This window comes from Bubalus kerabau, chromosome 5 (assembly GCF_029407905.1).
Source record: "Bubalus kerabau isolate K-KA32 ecotype Philippines breed swamp buffalo chromosome 5, PCC_UOA_SB_1v2, whole genome shotgun sequence".
Taxonomy (NCBI): domain Eukaryota; kingdom Metazoa; phylum Chordata; class Mammalia; order Artiodactyla; family Bovidae; genus Bubalus; species Bubalus kerabau.
This window is the reverse complement of record NC_073628.1, coordinates 9,886,359-9,906,657: the sequence shown is the minus strand read 5'-3', so window position 1 is coordinate 9,906,657 and position 20,299 is coordinate 9,886,359. Positions and strand designations below refer to the sequence as shown.

Below are 20,299 nucleotides of genomic sequence, written 5' to 3'. Positions count from 1 at the left end.
CAAATTTCTTATTTGTTTTTGTTTCTGAATACAGCAATGTTGTCCAGGATCCCCAGTACTGTGTTAAGCAGTTGATTCTGAGATCAGAGAAAATGCATGTGACTTTCTTCCTCATGTGTAGTGCTTGCTCAGGTGCTCTGCTTACCTCTCTGGGCTCCCAATTCCCAATTGCCCTTAGATGGTTGGCCTAGTTTTCCCGTACTCTTATTCCAGCTCCTTGGTGGAGATTTAAAAATACTTCAAGGATATTTAAAAATACTTTATATTTTGGGGGATTATTGTCAATGTTATTCTGTTACTTTAATGGAAATAGTCTTTTCCTTTCAATGATTTCCAGAAGTTCTTTATAAATGCTGTGTACAAATCCTTGTAAATACCTTCTTTTTCTCTCTTCACCTTGTTTATGGTGAAACAAATGGCCAGGAGAAAAAAAAAATCTAACATAGAAAAATTTATCAGTGTTTCTTTTTTGGTTAGCCTTTTTAAAGAATGTCTTCAGAAATCCTTCCCTCTTCAGCAGAAATTAATTTTTCTTTAAGGTTGAAATATGGATTGGATTTTACTTATTTCTGATACAGGTAAATAGGTGTCCTATTGGTGGTGGGTGGTTTAGTTGCTGTCATGTCTGACTCTTGCAACCCCACGGACTATAGCCCACCAGGCTCCTCTGTGCATGGGATTTCGCAGGCAAGAACAGTGGAGCGGGTCGTCATTTCCTTCTTCAGGGGATCTTCCCAACCAAGGGATAGACACTGTGTCCCCTGTGTTGCAGGCAGATTCTTTATTACCGAGCCACCAGGGAGGCCCAGATGTCCTGGTACTAGTTGTTCAATAGTCCAGGCTTTATCCAATCACCTGCAGGGTTTTTCCCAGCAGATCTGTTTTGGGGCTTGCTATTCTTTTCCATTGGACAGTCTGTCCCTTCCTGCTCTGGCATCCACTATCTCAAGTACTATAATTTTATAGCAAGAATTTATAATATGTCTTAATTTCTGGTAGGGCAAGTCCTTTCCCTCTGTCCTTTTTAAAAAAGTACCTTAGTTATACTTGGCCCACAGTACTTTTATATACATTTTAGAATTTACCTGCTGGTTTCTTGAAAATATCCATTGGGATTTTCATCAGAATTGCATTGAATTTATATATCAATATTGGAACCATTGACATTGTAATATCAACTTATGTCAATTATGAGTTGACGTTATGAGATTTCCTATCCCTGCACATAATACATTTATTTATATTTTCTTTAATATATTTTAATCTATTTAAACATTTTTATTGATATAGGAATTAAAAAAATCTCTTTTGGAAGAGTAGAGATGGCAATTGATTATTTATTTATAACATTTATTTATTTATTTGGCTACACCAGGACTTAGTTGCTGTACATGAAATCTTAGTTGAGGCTTGTGGGATCTGGTCCCCTGACCCAGGGTTGAACCTGGGCACCCTGCATTGAGAGGGTGGAGTCTTAGCCACTGGACCATCAGGGAAGTCCCTTGATCTTTCATTTATTGACCTTGTATCCAGTCACCTTACCAAACTTTGTTATGTCTAATAATTTTAGATTTTTATATATATATTTTAAAATTAATTTTCATTGGAGTATAGTTGACTTCCAATATTATGTTTCTGCTATATGCAAAGGGAATCAATGAAGTTATACATATACATATGTCCACTCTGTTTTAGATTCTGTTCTCATATAGGTCATTACAGAGTATTGAGTAGAGTTCCCTGTGTTGGACAGTAGGTTCTTATTAGTTATCTATTTTATATACAGACAGCTACATCCTCCTTAAGTAGTGATAGCTTTGATTTTTCCTTTCCAGTCCTATTTCTTTTATTATTCTTATCCCAGGCACTGATCACACTCTCTAGGATGATGTTGAATAGAAAGGGAGATAGCAGGCACATTGGTCTTATTCCCAGATGTAAAGACAATGCTTCTGAAGTTTCACCATTAATAATAGTATTTGTGGATTTTTGGTAGCTGTTTCTATCAAGTTAATTTTTCTTCTATTGTTGTTTTACTAAGACTGTTTTTAATGGATGTTAATTAAAAATTTTTTTTGATGTGAACCATTTTAAAAGTCTTTATTGGATTTTGCTTCTGTTTTATATTTTGATGTTTTGACTGTGAGGCATGAGGGCTCTTAGTTCCCCAACCAGGGACGGAACCCGTATGCCCTACATTGAAAGATGAAGTCTTCAGCACTGCACCACCAAAGAAGTCCCCGGATGTTAATTTTTATTAAAGGTTTGTTTATTGGGATGATAATCTGTTAATGTGGTTATATCTATATCCATATCTATATATTTTTTCCATGCCCCATGACATGTGGGATCATAGTTCCTGACAGGGGATTGAACCTGTGCCCCCTGCAGTGGAAGCTCCAAGTCTTAGCCACTGGACTGCCAGGGAAGTCCTTAATGTATTTTCTAATGTAAAACTATCCTTGCTTTCTTGAGATCAGCTCTCCTTGATCATGTATAATCTTTTTTTATACGTCACTGAATTCATTTTTCTAATATTTTGTTTAGGATTTTTGTATCTGTTTATGAGTAACATTGGCCTGTTATCTTCATTTCATAACTAATCTCCTTTGGTTTCAGTATCACCTTGCTTCACAGAATGTAGTTGACATAGTTTTCCTTTTTCTCTGTTTTGGGGAATCATTTATATAACACTGGAAGGTTTGTTCCTTGAAAATGTGGTGGAACTTACTTGTATTAATATCTGGGCCGGGTGTTCTTTTGAGATGAGATTTTAAAGTTTATTATTCAAATTTTTAATTTATTCTAGAATTAGTTTTCCTATATTATTTTAAAAAAGAATTTGTCAATTTAATCCAAATTTAGAATTTATCAGTATAGACTTGTTTGTAGATTTTTTGCATCTTTACTTACATAATTAAATTTTTGCATCTTAACTACTCTAGATCTATTGTTCAGTTTTTTATTCCCAATATTTATTCATGTCTAGTCTTTAAAAAAATTTATTATTATTACTGGGCATTTGCTCATTTCATTGGTATTTTCAAAGACTGACTTTTTGTTTTGACTTTCTTTCATACATTTATTTTCTATTTAATCTATTTCTGGTACTATTATTATTTGTGTTTTATAGTTAAGATGACTGAACATTTAGACTAGTTACCTTTTATACCAGAGCCATATTCTTTTTGTTTTTTGGCTGCACCATGTGACCTGCAGGATCTTAATTCCCCAACCAGGGATTGAACCTGGGGCCCTGGCAGTGAAAGTGTTGAGTCCTAACCACTGGACCATTAGGGAATTCTGGGCCATATTCTTAACTATTGTACTTTTTTGCTCTTAAAGTCTATTTTGACCTATCTACCTGTCTTCTGGTTAATACTTACCTAGTATATCCTTTTCTATTTCTCCACATTTAAGATTTTCATGGTCTCACGTTTTAGATGGGTCTCTTGTAAACTACATGAATTAGATAAAATCCACTTGGATTATCTGTTTTTTAACTGGTAGGTTTAATCTGTTTAAAATACACAGAAATGAGAACAAATTAAAGACAAAAAGGAAGATGGTACTAGTAACTCAAAACATATCAGTCAATACAATAAATGTAAACAGATTAAACCTACCAGATAAATCCAAGTTGATTTTATCTAGTTCATGTAGTTTACACTTGAACTAGATAAAATCATGAACTAGATTAAAAAAAAAAAAAACCTAGGTTAAAAAAAAAATCTATCTCTTAACTGGTAGGTTTAATCTGTTTACATTTATTGTATCGACTGATGTATTTTGAGTTACTACTACCATCTTCCTTTTTGTCTTTAATTTGTTCTAGTTTCTGTGTTTTTCTTCTTTCTTGCCTTAAAAAATAATTGCTTGACCTTTGTGCTCTCTCCGACTGGAAACCATCTGGCCCTAGGGCCTGATTCTTCCATCCCAGGATTCCTCCCCAACACCCCCACTCACCGCATTACTGTGGGGTACAGCTCCCCCATGTACATAAAGAGGCAGTTCATAGAGCCAATCAAACAGCCTTTTCCTATCACGGCCATCGTGATGTGGAGGAATATGTGATCTGGAAGGAAAAGAGGTGGTGATAACGTGCTGGGAAAGATTTGCAGGAGCCTTGAGTTTTTCACACCCTCTAGGTAGCTGACTTGGGCCAGATTGAGAGCCAGGCTGGGGGAAGGACCAGGACAGGAGCTGGAATGGGGCGGTACTCACCCAGGGGTATCATTGCACAGGTCACAATGAGTACCCCTGACAACAGCAAGGAGGCTGTTTGGGTACGTTTGTGGCCAAGTGATTTGGTGGCCAAAAAGCCCAGGAAATAAAATGGTGGGTCCACAATCGTGAAGAACACCTGGGCCAGGTAGATGTTGATCTTGAAACTCTGCAGACTCATGACCATGCCATAAAGGCTGAAAAGGAGTATGGACCTGGGGCAGGAACAGAGGGGATATGCTTTGAGTAATAGGCATGCCACGTCTACATGGTAATTACAGTTGGCAAACTGCTCTCACTATCTGTTCTTTCCTTTAGGCCTTATATCAGTCTTTCAGTGGGTTTTTTATATTTTGAATGCAGATAAGAAAGTCTTCCTTTAATTCTAAAAAAAAAAAAAGAATGTTATCTATCATACGTTTAAAAGTTACCTAGGAGAAAACAATGTTTTTACCTCACAACAGGTCCTCTTCCCCTCCTTCCAGTTCCCTGCTCTGTGTGTGTGTGTGTGTGTGTGTGTGTCCTCACGCATCCAACTCTTTGTGACCCCCATGGACTGCAGCACACCAGGCTCCCCTGTACCTTCACTATCTCCCAGAGTTGGTTCAAATTCATGTCTGTTGAATCAGTGATGCTATCTAACCATCTCATCCTCTGCCGCCCTCCAAGTTTTCCTTCAGAACAGTTATGGAAGTATGCAAATCAAGTGAGATCATGGTTATACTCTTGTCAACTGCAAACGACCCCCTTGCCAGGGACACATTGCATAGTATTTAGGAAGACATAGTGGCAGACAGCCTCCAGGATGGGCCCCTGCTAGCAGACCCACTCTAGAGATGCTCCTTGCTGGTGTGATGAAGTGGGCAGCCATGGTGGGAAAGTCCTTGTGAAAAACTGAGAGTAATCTCTAGAAGCTGAGGTTAACTCCCAGCTGATAGCCAGCAAGAAGCCTCAGCCCTATAACTGCAAGGAAATGAATTCGGGTAACAGCTGAAAAATCGATGCTTTCAAATTGTGGTGCTGGAGAAGACTCTTGAGAGTCTTTTGGACAGCAAGGAGATCAAACCAGTCAATCCTAAAGAGATCAACTCTGAATATTTATTGGAAGAACTGGTGCTGAAGCTGAAACTCCAATACTCTGGCCACCTGTTGCAAACATCTGACTCATTGGAAAAGACCCCAATGCTGGGAAAGATTGAGGGCAGGAGAAGGGGGCGACAGAGGATGAGATGGTTGGATGGCATCTTTGACTCAATGGACATGAATTTGAGCAAACTCCAGGAGATAGTGAAAGACAGAGAAGCATGGTGTGCTGTGGTCCATGGAGTCGCAAAGAGCTGGACATGACTGGGCTACTGAACAACCTGGGTGAGCTTAGAAGTGGAGTCTTCTCAAGTTGAGCATCCAGATGAGAATGTGAAGTCCTAAGCTGAGAACTCAGCTAAGCTCTGCCTGGATTTCTGACCCATGGAAATGGTGAGCTTGTAAGTGTGTGCTATTTCAAGCTGTTAAGTATGTAATTTGTTACATGGCAATAGAAGAATGCAGACTTCTTCAGGAGAACGTAAGAGCCTGTGGTACAGAACTCTTAGGTCCAGAAGCTCAGGGCTTCTTGGGGTGGCTGCTTTTTTTTTTTTTTCTCAAGGTCAGTGGTGCCGCTTGGCTGAGCTGCAAGCTCAGGAGATGAGGTAGAGCTGGGCTTTCTCTCTCTCCCTCAGCAGATGGGGAGCCCTCTGAGTCTTCAGAATACCCATGTCCTTTCCCACTGGAGGCGGGGCTTCCCTCAGCCTCCCACCTACCCAGGCTGTCCTGTTTTCCTCAGTCTGCTTATCTGCCCATCAGTTTGTCTCTTACATGAGTGGGGATGGACCTACCACAGTGGGACGATACAGAAGAAGAGCTGACGGAGAGCAGGGGAGCGCAGCATCTGCAGCATTGATGGCTGGGCTTGGCCCTTCTGCAGACTCATCTGGAGCAGCTGTTTGGATAGACGGGGCTCAGCACTTAGCTTCCCCTGGGGACCCCTCCCTCCACCCCCTTCCTGGGAAGCCCCAGACGACCTGGGTTCTAGAATGGGGGGGCAGGCGGAGGAGCCCTGGTGGGGTATCACAGAGGGTCTTGGGAGGGGGGTCTCACCTCCACACTCAGCTTGGCACCCTCTTTTTGCTTCCCATTGATCTGGGCCACTCTCTGCAGGGCCTTCAGGGTGAGGTCCAGGTTCCCCAAGGAGGAGTGCCAGAGGGCAGACTCTACGAAGAACCTGTGGGTGGGGTTTGGGGGTGGCATGAATTTAGCCTGAATTGACAGAGTTGTGGGTTTCTGAGAAAGGCACAGACCAGAGTGGGAAGACAGCTGGGAGGGGTGAAAAGAATCCTGGGCTGAGGTTAGGAGCTCTGGGTTCTACTTCAAGGATTATCCCTGTCTACTTGGGAGACCTGGGACAAGTCTTAGTCCTTTCTGGCCATGGTCTTCCTCACCTATCAGTGTGGACATTGATTCTTTTTGCTTTGCTCTGCTTTGATACTTAAGGAGGTAGGGAAGGGGTGTTCTAGGAGATGCTATACCCATCTGTGACTTATTTTGAGCACTCTACCTTACACTGAGGTCCCACTCACCTGGAGTAGACGAAGGTAAGGAAGAGGGGCAGAGACACCAACAGCTGCAGGTGGCGCCAGTGGGGCAGAGCGTAAGCCATGCCAGCCAGGGAGAGTTGGCCTAGGGTAGGAACAAATCCTAATAGGAGGCCCAGACTTGGACGGGCATGGATGGGCAACCACTCCAGATCTGAGGAGAAGAGCAGAGCTTCGGTTGAAGTCGGTTGTGTGAGTATGTGTATATTTGGGGAGTGGAGGAGGAGCCTCACACTGGAGTGGAAGGGCTCATCTCGTGAGCTCAGTCCTGCTCTGCACCCCTAGGCCGCTCATTGGATAAGGTAAGGATGGTATGATAGTTGGTTAGGTTCAGTGTGTGTGTGTGTGTGTGTGTGTGTAGGGATGGTCTAGAAGGTTCTGAATTCCTATGAATGCTCCTAATCAGTGTCACCAACCTCAACATTCATATTTCCTTGCTTCTCCCAAACCTCTTTTGACCTGCCTACAACCGCTCCCTCTGCACTTCCTTCAACTCGTTTTAATTCAACAAGCATTTAGAGTTGAAGATCCTGTACCATGGCCTTTGCTTGACCTGGGAAATAGAGATGAATGAGCCTTATGCTCAGGCCATTCTGCAGCACTTTCATTTCCTTCTAGGGGTCATACTCTGGCCTCAGGGACTTGTATATTCTTTTCTTTTTGTCTAGAACTCTGCCCAAGAACTTTACTTCCTCTCTTTCTGCCTCACATTTTGTGCAGTTCTGAGCTTACATGTTACCACTTCTGGGGTGATTTCCTGGCTCCCCAAGTCCTGATTGAGCACCCCACTTCTAAACTCCCACATCATCCAGGATAGCCCCCATCCTCGCCTTTAGTAAACCAATTTGTAACTGCTTGGCAGCTCACCCAGTCTACTATTAACTCTTTAAGGTCATGGGTAGTGTCTTTTTGTTCACTTGTTTATCCACAGTGCTGGATGTGACACAATTAAATGCCTTTTGAAATTGTATTTAATAAACAAGTGTTGAATAAAAGATTCCCTGGCTTCTCTAAGCAACCCCACTCCAGTCTCTGAGTCTTTACTTAGTTCATCCTTACAATGATCCCTAAATACCTATAAATTCCAGCCCCAAATGATCAGAGCCACCAAAGAGGCCATGATCTTAATTTTTTTCTTCTTGGGGCACTACCTACTCCAGGAAAGACCCAGATAGGTCAGAATGGGCTGGGACAGGTACTCAGGGAAGGAGTTGAGGTTTGCATCTATCAGGTTCCCTGGGTCACTGCACCCTTGTGGTTGAGGAGTCCCCATGAGCTGACCCTCCTGGGTTCCCGCTCACTCAGAATCATAGACCAGCTGCTGGCACCCGACACAGCCATGCCTGAGAGGAATCGGCAAACGCAGCAGGCTGAGAAGTTGAGGGCGAAGGCAGTGCAGGTCCCTGAGACTACTAACAGCAGGTAGCTCCAGGTCAGCACCTTCAGGCGGCCCAGCCTGTGAAAGAAGGGGAAACCTGGCAAGCGCGTTGCTTGCTCCCCTGTCCCGTGTCCCTGGCTGTCTCATCCTGATGCCCTGGGCAATCTAACAGGTGCTTGTGAGGCTGCCTGCATGTGACCATGGGGTAGATGCTGAGATGGGAGGCGGAGAATAATTGGGTGAAGGTTGGCATCTAGTGGACCTGTTGTTGGGAGGATCCTTGGATTGCTGCTGTCCAGGGTCCTGATGCATCTCAGCAAACCTCTCTGGAGGGAGTCACATGCCTTTATCAGAATCACATGGGTGTGTTGAAAGCAATCCAGATACCAGAGCCCCATTTACGGCCTATTGCATATCTGGAAGGTATGCTAGAAACCTGGTTTTTAACACGCTTCCAAGGTTTGGGAACTACTGCTTTGGGGTGTGGTTGAGTCTTTGACTGTTGGTTGATGGAAACAACCAACATTCCTGTTAGGAGACAGCCTTTTGTGATGTATTTTTAAATTGAGGTATTATTGACATACAGCAGTAAAATAGTTTCAGGTGTATAACATAATGATTCTATATTTGTATACATTGTGAAATGAGCACTACAATAAATCTACTTAAAGTCTATCACCATATATAGTTACCATGATTTTTTGTGTGTGTGATGAGAACACTTAAGATCTCACTTTGTGACTTTCAAATGCAATACAGGATTATTAAGTACACTCATCATGCTGTACATTACATTCCCTTGACTTACTTATTTTGTAGCTTAAATGTAGTAACTTTTGACCTTCTTCACTCATTTTGGCCATCCCTCCTCCCTGTCTCTAGCAACTACCAGTCTCTTCTCTGTTTCCATGAGCTTGGTTTATGGGATTTTTATTTTTGGGAAACCTATGCAAGGCTTATGCTTTTGCAAAATGGATTTGACTGTGGCTTATATTTTATGAATAATAAAGCTCATTTTGTGTCTTTGATCTGCTGTGACATAGTATGTTCAAATTTCATTAAAAGTTTTAAAAATTTATTTTTTAATTGAAGGATAATTGCTTTATAGAATTTTGTGGGTTTCTGTCATACATCAATAAGAATCAGCCATGAGTACACCCTCAGATTTTATTCTTTAGAAAACTGCCTCTTAATATTCATCCCATGGTTATTTTTATGGTCTCTGGCCTGGAAGACAGTCAAGGTTAGGGTAACGAACACTGAGTTGCAGGTACTAATTTAACCCTTATAACAGCCTCCATTTTACAGGTGGAAAAGCCATGTCTGAGAGAGGTGGCATAACCTTCTTGTGGTGCACAGTTGTGGCAGACCTGAGGCTGGTCCCTCACTGCTATTGATTGCCAGGTTTGTGTTTCTGTGACACGCACATGTCACACACAAGGCAGAAGTGGTGGGAAGCAATTTCTTCTGGGTGTCAGAAAATCTGGATTCTTGTCCTGCTTTTTCCACTTGTTAGCTGTGTACTTTTTTAAAAAAGTAAACATTAAATATTTACTTTAGGACTTCCCTGCTGGCACAGTGGATGGGAATCTGCCTGTTAAGTCCGCAGGGACTTGGATTCGATCTCTGGTACTAGAAGATGCCACATGCCGCAGACCAGCTAAACCCATGCACCACGACTACTGAGGCTGTGTGCAGCAATGACTGAAACCCGAGTGCCTAGTGCCTGTGCTTCACAGCACAGAGTAGTCCCTGCTCTCTGCAGCTAGAGAAAAGCCCTTGAGCAGCAACAAAGACCCAGAGCAGCTGGGAAAAAAAAAGTATACAATCACAAAAGTAATGAATTACCATAAAAGTTCAAACAGTATAATAACAAAGAGTGAAAAGTTCTCTTCTTTCCAATCCCACTCCTCAGAATTAACAACATAATTTTCTGTGTTCCTTCTAAGCATCTTGGGCAAATTATCGGCATCCCTGAACCTCAGTGTCCTCATTAGTAAAATGCAGTTAATGATAACATTCATGCTGGCTTCACAAGGGTATTGTGAGGAGGAACTGAAAGGAGGTGAACCTGAAAAGTGCTGATGGACAGTTGTGTGATTCCTGCAGACCTTCCAGACATGGTCAGGTTTGGGTGGATCAGTTCTGTGTCCCTCTCTGGATTCTCAGGGCTGCCAGTCTCCCCTCTGTGTCCAGCCTAGAGGGGCTATGCTGTTGCTCCTTGATTCAGGCTTGTTCATCACTGACCTGTCTGCCATGATCCCAGACATCAAGCTTCCGACCAGTATTCCTGCCATGAAGATGGACTGACTCAACTGCAGCAAAGTCTTGCGTGTACACACAAGGTCCCACTGTGAGGAAGGAAGAACTGGAGTCAAGGAGAGCCAGGCTGACCCCACTACAGTCCACTCCATCCTTCCTGGTGGGCTGAGTATGTTGGATTAGGACCGGCACATAAGGAGAGCCTGCCTCCCTGAGTCACACAATCTTTCTTGCCATCTTCTCCTGGTGACAATGATTCAAGTGATTTCAAAACACGTAAGAGATATTTTTGGGAATGACTGAGTAGCCTGCTCCCCTTTTTCAGAGCACTAATCGCTTACCCTCTTTCAGGGCTCTTTAACCTGTCCCTCCTTGGGTGCAGCTGAAGAAAACCGACAGAATTAAAAATCTGGTTCTTTTTCTTACAGATTTGGAAAAGGGACTCAGAGAAGCAAGGTTTGTAAGGACACTTAAAGCTGGGATGAGAGGGCCAAATGTGGAACAATGTGGAAGTGGAGTTGAGAAATCATGCGACAGAGAGAGAGTGGGAGAGGAGAAAAAGAAGAAGGGGAAGAGAGGCAGGGGAAGGAGGGGGAGGGGAGGATGGGGAGAGGAGGAGGGCTGGGATGGGGAGGAGGGGGAGAGGAGGAGGGCTGAGGGGAAGAAGGATGAGGAACCTGGTCAGAGAGATCAGGGTGAGATCACAGTGCCAGAGAGGTAGGGATGGAGAGTCCAGATGCCCTGGTTCTCCTCAACCACCTGATTTCGGTCTCTCATAAGACTGGGCTCAAGTTCTTGACCTAGGGTTCTGTGAAATACCCTTGCATCCTTCCCTTAACTTTACATTAGCAAGTCTGAGAGGGTGTAGTTATTTGCAATCTTGTGTAATCAGCACTTGAATACCTTAACTAATAGTTTAACTTTTGTTGCTGTTTTTAATGAATATTAGAAAAAAGATTCCCATTTTAAAAGTACTTCATTTCGAGGTGGAGTAAAACATCTCTAGAGCCTGCAGAAAAATCATACTGCTCACAGACGCCTCTAAAATTAAGTAAAGATGACAAATGAGTGTGGCATTTCATTTACAAGTAAGAACTAATTTTTGTATACTTTTGAGTGAATTTTAAAACTCATTTCTTTCGCTAACAGAAAAAAGAAAAAGGAAAAGGGACTGGGATGACCAGGATGTTTAGGGAATGTTCCCTAGGTTGTATTAATATATCCAAATGAATTCATCATTCAGGTATAATTGCTTGATAATCTTGATTTGATTGGAAGGAAGTCCTTATTTGTGAATTTAATTATTACTGTGGGACTATTAATACCCTGTGCACACACCACATGATATACAATTTGGGAAGCTGGCATTTGAACACTTTCTCGGAAGAGCAATGGACTTTCAGACAGAGTAAGAGAAATATCACTCTCTGTCACTTGCAGAATCTAAAAAAGAAAAGAACAAATACATTTAAACAAATGAACAAAAAAAATTATACAAATGGACTTCTTTACAAAACAGAAAGAGACTTACAGACTGAGAGAAGGAGATATGGTTACCGGGGAAAGGGGGGAGGGCAGGGATAATTAGGAAGTTTGGGATGGACATGTACACACTGCTATATTTAAAATGGGTAATCAACAAGGACCTACTGTATAGCACAGGAACTCTGCTCAGTATTATGCAACAACCTAAAGGGGGAAAGAATTTAAAGAAGAATAGATACAGGTATATGTATAACGGAATAACTTTGCTGTACAACTGAGACTAACAACATTGTTAAAGAGCTATGCATGCACGCTCAGTCGCTTCAGTCATGTCTGACTCGCGGCCCTGGGGACTGTAGACCGCCAGCCTCCTCTGTCCATGGGATTCCCTAGGCAAGAATACCGGAATGGGTTACCATGTCCTCCTCCAGGGGACTTCCCTGACCCAGGGAACAAACCCGCATCTCCTGCATTGCAGGAGGATTCTTTACCCACTGAGCCATCTGAGAAGCCCTAAACAAACTGTGGAAAATTCTGAAAGAGATGGGAATACCAGACCACTTGACCTGCCTCTTGAGAAACCTGTATGCAGGTCAGGAAGCAACATGTTAGAACTGAACATGGAACAATAGACTGGTTCCAAATAGGAAAAGGAGTACATCAAGGCTGTATATTGTTACCCTGCTTATTTAACTTATATGCAGGGTACATCATGAGAAATGCTGGGCTGGAGGAAGCACAAGCTGAAATCAAGATTGCCAGGAGAAATATTAATAACCTCAGATATGTAGATGACACCACCCTTATGGCAGAGAGTGAAGAACTAAAGAGCCTCTTGATGAAAGTGAAAGAGGAGAGTGAAAAAGTTGGCTTAAAGCTCAACATTCAGAAAACTAAGATCATGGCATCCGGTCCCATCACTTCATGGGAAATAGATGGGCAAACAGTGGAAACAGTGGCTGACTTTATTTTTTTGGGCTCCCAAATCACTGCAGATGGTGACTGCAGCCATGAAATAAAAAAACGCTTACTCCTTGGAAGGAAAGTTATGACCAACCTGGACAGCATATTCAAAAGCAGAGACATTACTTTGCCAACAAAGGTCCGTCTAGTCAAGGCTATGGTTTTTCCAGTGGTCATGTATGGATGTGAGAGTTGGACTGTGAAGAAGGCTGAGTGCCGAAGAATTGATGCTTTTGAACTGTGGTGTTGGAGAAGACTCTTGAGAGTCCCTTGAACTGCAAGGAGATCCAACCAGTCCATCCTAAAGGAGATCAGTTCTGGGTGTTCATTGGAAAGACTGATGTTGAAGCTGAAACTCCAATACTTTGGCCACTTGATGCGAAGAGCTGACTCATTTGAAAAGACCGTGATGCTGGGAAAGATTGAGGGCAGGAGGAGAAGGGGACGACAGAGGATGAGATGGTTGGATGGCATCACTGACTCAATGGACATGGGTTTGGGTGAACTCCAGGAGTTGGTGATGGACAGGGAGGCCTGGCATGCTGTGATTCATTGGGTTGCAAAGAGTCGGACACGACTGAGCGACTGAACTGGAATATAAAATGAAAAGTGAAAAAAAGCAATGAACTTTATTGCTGTTTTATTCAAATCACTACTCTTCTGTAATTCTATGTGTTATCTGATATAACTTTTATTATAAAAAGATTTTAGGGCTTTGTCAAACTGGGACTTCATATTAATAGTCCTTATTGGAAACTGGTGAATAGAATATGACCGTGGAGATGGAGACGCATTGTAGGGAGGAGTTAGGAATAAGACTGGAACTGAGGAATGGAAGGATGAGAAGCAAGAGAGTGTAGGAAAGAGGAGAGAAGTCAGAGAAGCGCTGGAGGAGGGGAGGATTAGGAGTGCGGGATTAGCAGATGCAGACTATTGTATACAGGGTGGATAAACAACAAGGTCCTGCTGGATAGCATGAGGAACTATATTCAATATCCTGTGATAAACAGCAATAGAAAAGAATATATATATGTGTGTGTGTGTGTGTGTGTCTAACTGGATCACTTTGTTATACAGCAGAAATGAACACAAGTATACTATGAAGTACATTGTAAATCAACTGTTAGTGATAGTTGCTCAGTTGTGCCTGAATCTTGGCGATCCCATGGACTGTACCCTGCCAGGCTCCTCTGTCCATGGAACCCTCCAGGCAAGAATACTGGAGTGTGTTGCTATCTCCTTCTCCAGGGAAATCAACTGTACTTCAATACAATTTTAAAAATAGATTCATCAGTTTTAGGGAAAATGGAAAAGTAAGGATTTGTCAAATAACAAAAGAAGTCAGAGGAGTGAGAAGAGAACACAATTTGTATGCAGCCTAGTGATGAAATCTGGGTGTAGTTCAGAATAGAAACTGATAAATGAATATGGAATATGTAGTCAGAAAGAATTTTTCTGCCTCTGCTTTGCCCTAAGGTACTTGTCTTCTGTGGAAGCAACAGTTCAAGGGGTTATATCACCTTAGGGTGAGCACAGACTTTTACTATATACGTTCTCTTCATGTGCACCTGAGGCTCTTGAGAGTCATATACCTCTGTGTGCTCCTGGGCCTCATATATATATGTATATACACACACACACACACAGTTGAGTAAACTCCAGGAGTTGGTGCTGGACAGGGAGGCCTGGTGTGCTGCGATTCGTGGGGTCACAAAGAGTCGGACACGACTGAGCAACTGAACTGAACTGAACTGATACAATGCTTATATATATTGCCGAAGCTTATTTACATTGTACCTCACAGTATACTTGTGTTCATTTCTGCTGTATAGCAAAGTGATCCAGTTACACACACATGTATATTCTCTTTCATATTCTTTTCTATTATGGTTTATCACAGTATATTGAATATAGTTCCCTGTGCTATACAACAGGACCTTGTTGTTTATTCGTCCCTAAGGAACCAAAGCGTAGGAATGGGTAGTGGTGGATTTGAGGGAGACTCAGAATTGCTGTCTAGGACAGCTCTGCACTGCTAACTTGATAAAGCCTGTGATAAATGAAAGATGCTGTGAGGCTGGCATCAGGGGAAAGAAAAAGAGAAAACGAATGGCAGCGGAGCCAGGAAGTAGAGCAAGGAAATGGTAACTGCTGTTCAACTGCAGAACAGAAGTGAAAGGTGGACTCAGGCCGGCCGTTCATAGTAACTCAGACCCTCCCTGTGCTATAGTCATTGGATCTGGGGTGGGCACCTGACCCAGGTCAGAAAATGTCTTTCCTAGAATTTTTCAAAGTTGAAGCAGAGAGGCCCTCCCTGCTGGTTCAGTGAGTGATAAAGAATGTGCCCGCCAATGCAGGAGACATGACTTTGATCCCTGGTCCTGGAAGATCCCGCGTGCCTTGGAACAACTAAGCCTGTGCATCACTACTATTGAGCCTGTGGTGTAGAGCCTGGGAGCCGCAACTACTGAAGCCCTGGCCCCATAGAACCTGGGCTCAGCAACAAGAAAAGCCACGGCAGTGAGAAGCCTTTACGCCACAACTAGAGAGGAGCCCCTGCTTGCTGCAGCTAGAGAAACGTCTGCACAGCAACGAAGACCCAACACAGTCAAAGGTAAATAAATAAAATTATTCAAACAATTTTTAAAAAGGTGAAGCAGAGAGACAGTTATTAGAAGTGAGCCCAGAATGGGCAGTGGCCATGTTAAACGAAGCATCTGTGTCATAGTTACATGCCCATCATGCAGAGAATAAATGAGCGCCAACAAAGGTCTTGCACACATGGCCCTGGTTCCCATGGGCCCTAGAGCCAGCTCTGCCTTTGTTTGTCTTGTGATTGGGTTATGGGAACCTTTATACCCTCTTTTCATGCTCAGATTAGTTTGAGTTGAATTGCAGCCACTAGCAAACAGGAGTCCTGACTCATACAGTTCAGATAGAAGCTGCCAGTTATTTAGTTCAGTTCAGTCACTCAGTAGTGTCCGACTCTTTGCGACCCCATGGACTGCAGCACGCCAGGCCTCCCTGTCCATCACCAAGTCCCAGAGTTTACTCAAACTCATGTCCACTGAGTCGGTGATGCCATCCAACCATCTCATCCTCTGTTGTCCCCTCCTCCTCCTGCCTTCAATCTTTCCCAGCATCAGGGACTTTTCAGATGAGTCAGTTCTTCACATCAGGTAGCCAAAGTATTGGAGTTTCAGCTTCAACATCAGTCCTTCCAATGAACACCCAGAACTGATCTCTTTTAGAATGGACTGGTTGGATCCCCTTGTAGTCCAAGGGACTCTCAAGAGTCTTCTCCAACACCATAGTTCAAAAGCGTCAATTCTTCAGCACTCAGCTTTCTTTATAGTCCAACTCTCACATCCATACATGACAACTGGAAAAACCATAGCTTTGACGAGACGGTCCTTTGTTTGGAAAGTAATGTCTCTGCTTTTTAATATGCTGTCTAGGTTGGTCATAACTTTTCTTCCAAGGAGCATACTCAGGATATTTTAATTCAGAAGGAAATAGGAGGGGACTTCCCTGGTGGTCCAGTGATTAAGAATCCACCTTGCAATGCAGGAGATGCACATTTGATCCCTGGTTGGGGAACTAAGATCCCACTTGCCTCGGAGCAACTCAGCCAGTGTGCCACAAATATTGAAGCCTGCTTGCCGCAACTAGGAAGTCCGTGTGCTACAAAGAAAGATCTCGCGTGATGCAACTAAGACCTGACTTGGCTAAATAAATAAATACTAAAAAAGAAAATAAGGAGAAGAGCTCAGGTAGGTTTTTTTTTTTTTTTTTAATTATTATAACCCAAAGCTAGCATCTTATTTATTATACTAATTTTTTTTTGCTTTGCATTCAGAGGGATGAAGTATCCCTTTGGGATACAGGGCCCTTTGGGAGTTCTTTCCAAGGACTTGCCTTCCTCAGGAGACCTGTGCTGCTGTGCCTACTAGATATAGCCATGTGGCCTGGGTGGAGCATCTTCACTGAGACTAATCTTCTTGCTTAAGCAACCCTTGATAACTTGTGAGCTATTTCATTTGCTTCACAACTCAAAAGGTCCAGCTTCACACTGGGCAGCTTATACATGTAAGCTGCCTATTATCCTAATGAAGTGTTTTCTGGTGCAGCCTTTGGCATTATTGGCCCAAGGAAGAGTTATCCTGGCTGTGTTCATTAAAATATTGTGGACATTGGTCCCACATACTGTACCTGTTGGAAGAGGACTGGATTATTCTTGGCCTCTCCCCACAACTCAGGAAAATTGTAGGCATCTGGCTTTGTCAGTCATCAAAACTGATGAGAAGATGACTACTAACTCTCCATTTAGAAGGAAAGCTAAGGTGCTCACTCACCCAGATTCTTTGCTCCAGATGGCAAGGAATCCAAAGAAATTTGAGCTTCTGATCACACTGCCTGCTGTTTTGAACAGAAGAACAACAGCAAGGTTGATATTAATAGTTCCTGGAGTATTGTCGAACTTGGAAAGCAGGGTGCAGAGTTTTAAGAAGGGAAACGGGAAAGCAGAATTGGAGGGATTGATAGCATACAAGTTAAGGTGGGCGGAGGAGGATGTCTCAGAATTTGGGTGGAGGCTGGAGAATAAGGAAGGCATTCCCTCTCAGCCATGCCAGGAGAGGATGGCTTATGATGCTCAGAGGGAGGAGGACTAGCCATCCTTACTCACCTTCTGCTTCTGTGTCTTGGGTCTGGCTAGTGGGAAGTATGGCTTAACTCCTACTACTTTCAGATTGATGCTGCATCAGGCAGGTCTGGAGATTGTGCTCACCCACAGCCCCTTCTCAAGTCATCTTTTCTGCACAGCCCTGATTACCAGGCAAGGGGCCACACAATTCCACTATTTTGCCCCTTGGTGTGATATTAGATTAAATGTGGACACCTGAGCCAATTGCAGGATTGTGACAGGGGCTACTCATCAATGTGTTGGGTTGAGCCAATCAGAGCCTTTTCTAAGAATTTGAATTAAGATTTACGGAAATGTTCTGGCTGGTGCGTTCGTGTGACTCTTTGCGACCCCATGGACTCTAGGCCCCCAGGCTCCTTTGTCCATGGGCATTCTCCAGGCAAGAATACTGGAGTGGGTTGCCATGCCCTTCTCCAGGGGATCTTCCCAATCCATAGATCGAACCTGCCCCTCTTATGTCTCCTGCATTGGCAGCAGATTCTTTACCACTAGTGTTACCTGGGAAGCCCCTTCGGTTGGTGGTGGGCCCTAAATCTGAGAGGTAATGGGGCAGAGCTTGGATCAGCAGTCTTCTTGCGAGATGAGCACACAGACGAAATGGGTCGAGAGGAGAGTCATAGAGTGAGTGTATAGCGATGCCTCTGGCGCTCCAATCCCTGGTTCCAGTTGCCATGAAGCCTGGACACGCTTTGTTTCCTGCCCTTGGATTTCCTGAAATCCCTTTCCTCATGAGCTGACTGGAGAGAACTTCTCTTTCTTGCAACCAAAAGACCATTGACTAGAACAGATGTTAAGAGCACGATCCATGCGACAGCTACAGAGTGCAGAATTCAGCCGGATGAACCATTTAGCAGGCCAGGGAGACTCTACAATCGACTGTGTGTGTGTTTCGGGGGAGGGGTGTTAAATCACTAGAGATGAAAGGACCCTCCCCCTCCCCATAACCCTGTTCTCTTTCCCATCTTAGTTCCTTGGCTGCTCTCCATCTCCTGGCCCCAGCTGCCGAGAGCTATTTCTAGACGAAGTCAGGAAATTGTTTTTGTCTCTAGGACTCTGAGCCCAGAATCCCCTGCTCAGGAATATTCTCTTTGCCCTCCACTCTCTGCTTGCCTCCTTTCTCCACCACTCTGTACCACTCCTACACCTTCCTACTCTCAGGGAAACCAAAGTGGACTATTGAACTCCAGCAGCAGTATCTCTTTCTCTCTGGGGGAGGTTGGAGGGGCAGGGAACAGCTTTCTGCAGGGTGTTCCATAACCTTCTCTACCAGGAAGACCTCAATTCCAACCCCTGTTTTCTGTGCTGCATTTTGGGCAAAACGCTTCATAGCTCCAGGGTCTTTGGACAAATTCAGGTCAGGTTCGCACAGTCTGTGTGTGTGGGGGGGTATGTGTGGGGATGGTAAGATGGGGACACAGGGGTTGGGAGGAGGAGCTGGGGGCCCAGGGCTCCTCACCTCAGTGACGATGGTGGAAGGGAAGGTGCTGTTGTCATAGATCCAGCCATGGGGGCAGGGCTCTGTGGCCCCTGTGCCGTTGGTCTCTGTGCCATTGGGAAAGGGCGGTCCCCGCTGGGGAGAGGTGAAGAGGAGGCAGTACTCGGGCTGCCCCTGCCCATCCCAGGGCAGCCAGGCCTCCAGGTCCCCGTCCTCGCTGAGGTTGGTGTCGGCAGGTGGGCGGCAGTGGTGGGTGGGGATGGCGGGGGTGAAATTCTGCAGGGTGTTGTGCAAAAACGTCAGGAGCAGGGGCAGAGTCAACAGAATCACCTGGATCTTCTGGAAGCGGCCGACGCCCCCCACCTGCAGCAGGAGGTCATTGAAGGCCATGGGGTAGGACCTCGCAGGGGCCCGGGAGCGGAGGCCTCTTGCTTCCACAAACTGTTTCCAGGCTTTTGGTGCAGGGGGGAGGAGACAGGCTGTTCTTTGTCTTCTCAGTTCATCAGTTCCTGGTTCTGCTGTGGCCTTAAGTCACCCGAACTAAAAACTAGCGTTTATAACTTTTTTAGAGGTACCAAGTTAAACTGTGACTTGAAAGTAAGGCGATGAATTATTAAGACTCATCAGGTCAATGATTTGTTCCAGGGGACCTTAAGGGCAGCTAAAGTTAAATTGGCCACATGGCCAAAAAAAAAAAAAAAAAAAAAAGAGGGAATCCTCATCAGAGGTAATGTCAACGGTGCCTCTTTTCTCATCGTAATACAGCCCACTCCCAATTTTTCTCCTTCCCTCAATTGTAATAGCTAAAACCAAGGAAATGTCCACCAGTCTATCCCATTATCTGTTTAACCATCCTCAAGCCAGGGGCACAAAAGCTTCATTGAGACTGAGTATATACAATAAAATGCATCAACTTAGGAACCTCATTTTGACAAGTTTTAACAAATTTACACAGTCATATTGTTGTTCTTCAGTCGCTCAGTTGTGTTTGACTCTTTGTGACCCCATGAACTGCAGCATGCCAGGCTTCCCTGTCCTTCACCATCTCCTGGAGTTTGCTCAAACTCATGTTCATTGAGTAGATGATGCTACTGAACCATCTCATCCTCTGTTGTCTCCTTCTCCTCCTGCCTTCAGTCTTTCCCGGCATCAGGGTCTTTTCCAATGAATTGCCTCTTCACATCAGGTGGCCTAAGTATTGGAGCTTCAGCTTCAGC

General features: G+C 43.9%; 2 protein-coding genes and 1 non-coding gene across 3 annotated transcripts in view; all 3 read right to left on the bottom strand.

Annotated features, from left to right (window-relative positions):
- NXF1 (nuclear RNA export factor 1) overlaps positions 1 to 3,999 on the bottom strand; it is a 160,259-nt gene extending 156,260 nt beyond the window's left edge. The window contains exon 1 of the mRNA XM_055581005.1: positions 3,990 to 3,999. The gene's annotated coding sequence lies outside the window, so the exon portion shown is untranslated. The remainder of the gene's footprint in view (positions 1 to 3,989) is intronic.
- LOC129654139 (solute carrier family 22 member 6-like) overlaps positions 1 to 19,472 on the bottom strand; it is a 29,067-nt gene extending 9,595 nt beyond the window's left edge. Inside the window, 9 exon segments of the mRNA XM_055583710.1 lie at positions 1,453 to 1,481; positions 3,955 to 4,075; positions 4,225 to 4,439; positions 6,099 to 6,202; positions 6,361 to 6,484; positions 6,840 to 7,008; positions 8,156 to 8,310; positions 10,480 to 10,583; positions 19,104 to 19,472. Of these exon segments, the coding sequence (XP_055439685.1) occupies positions 1,453 to 1,481; positions 3,955 to 4,075; positions 4,225 to 4,439; positions 6,099 to 6,202; positions 6,361 to 6,484; positions 6,840 to 7,008; positions 8,156 to 8,310; positions 10,480 to 10,583; positions 19,104 to 19,472 (1,390 nt within the window).
- Positions 3,228 to 3,300, bottom strand: TRNAE-UUC (transfer RNA glutamic acid (anticodon UUC)). The gene has a single exon. It is a non-coding gene; the product is annotated as a tRNA-Glu (tRNA).
- Positions 19,473 to 20,299: the final 827 nt, after the last annotated feature.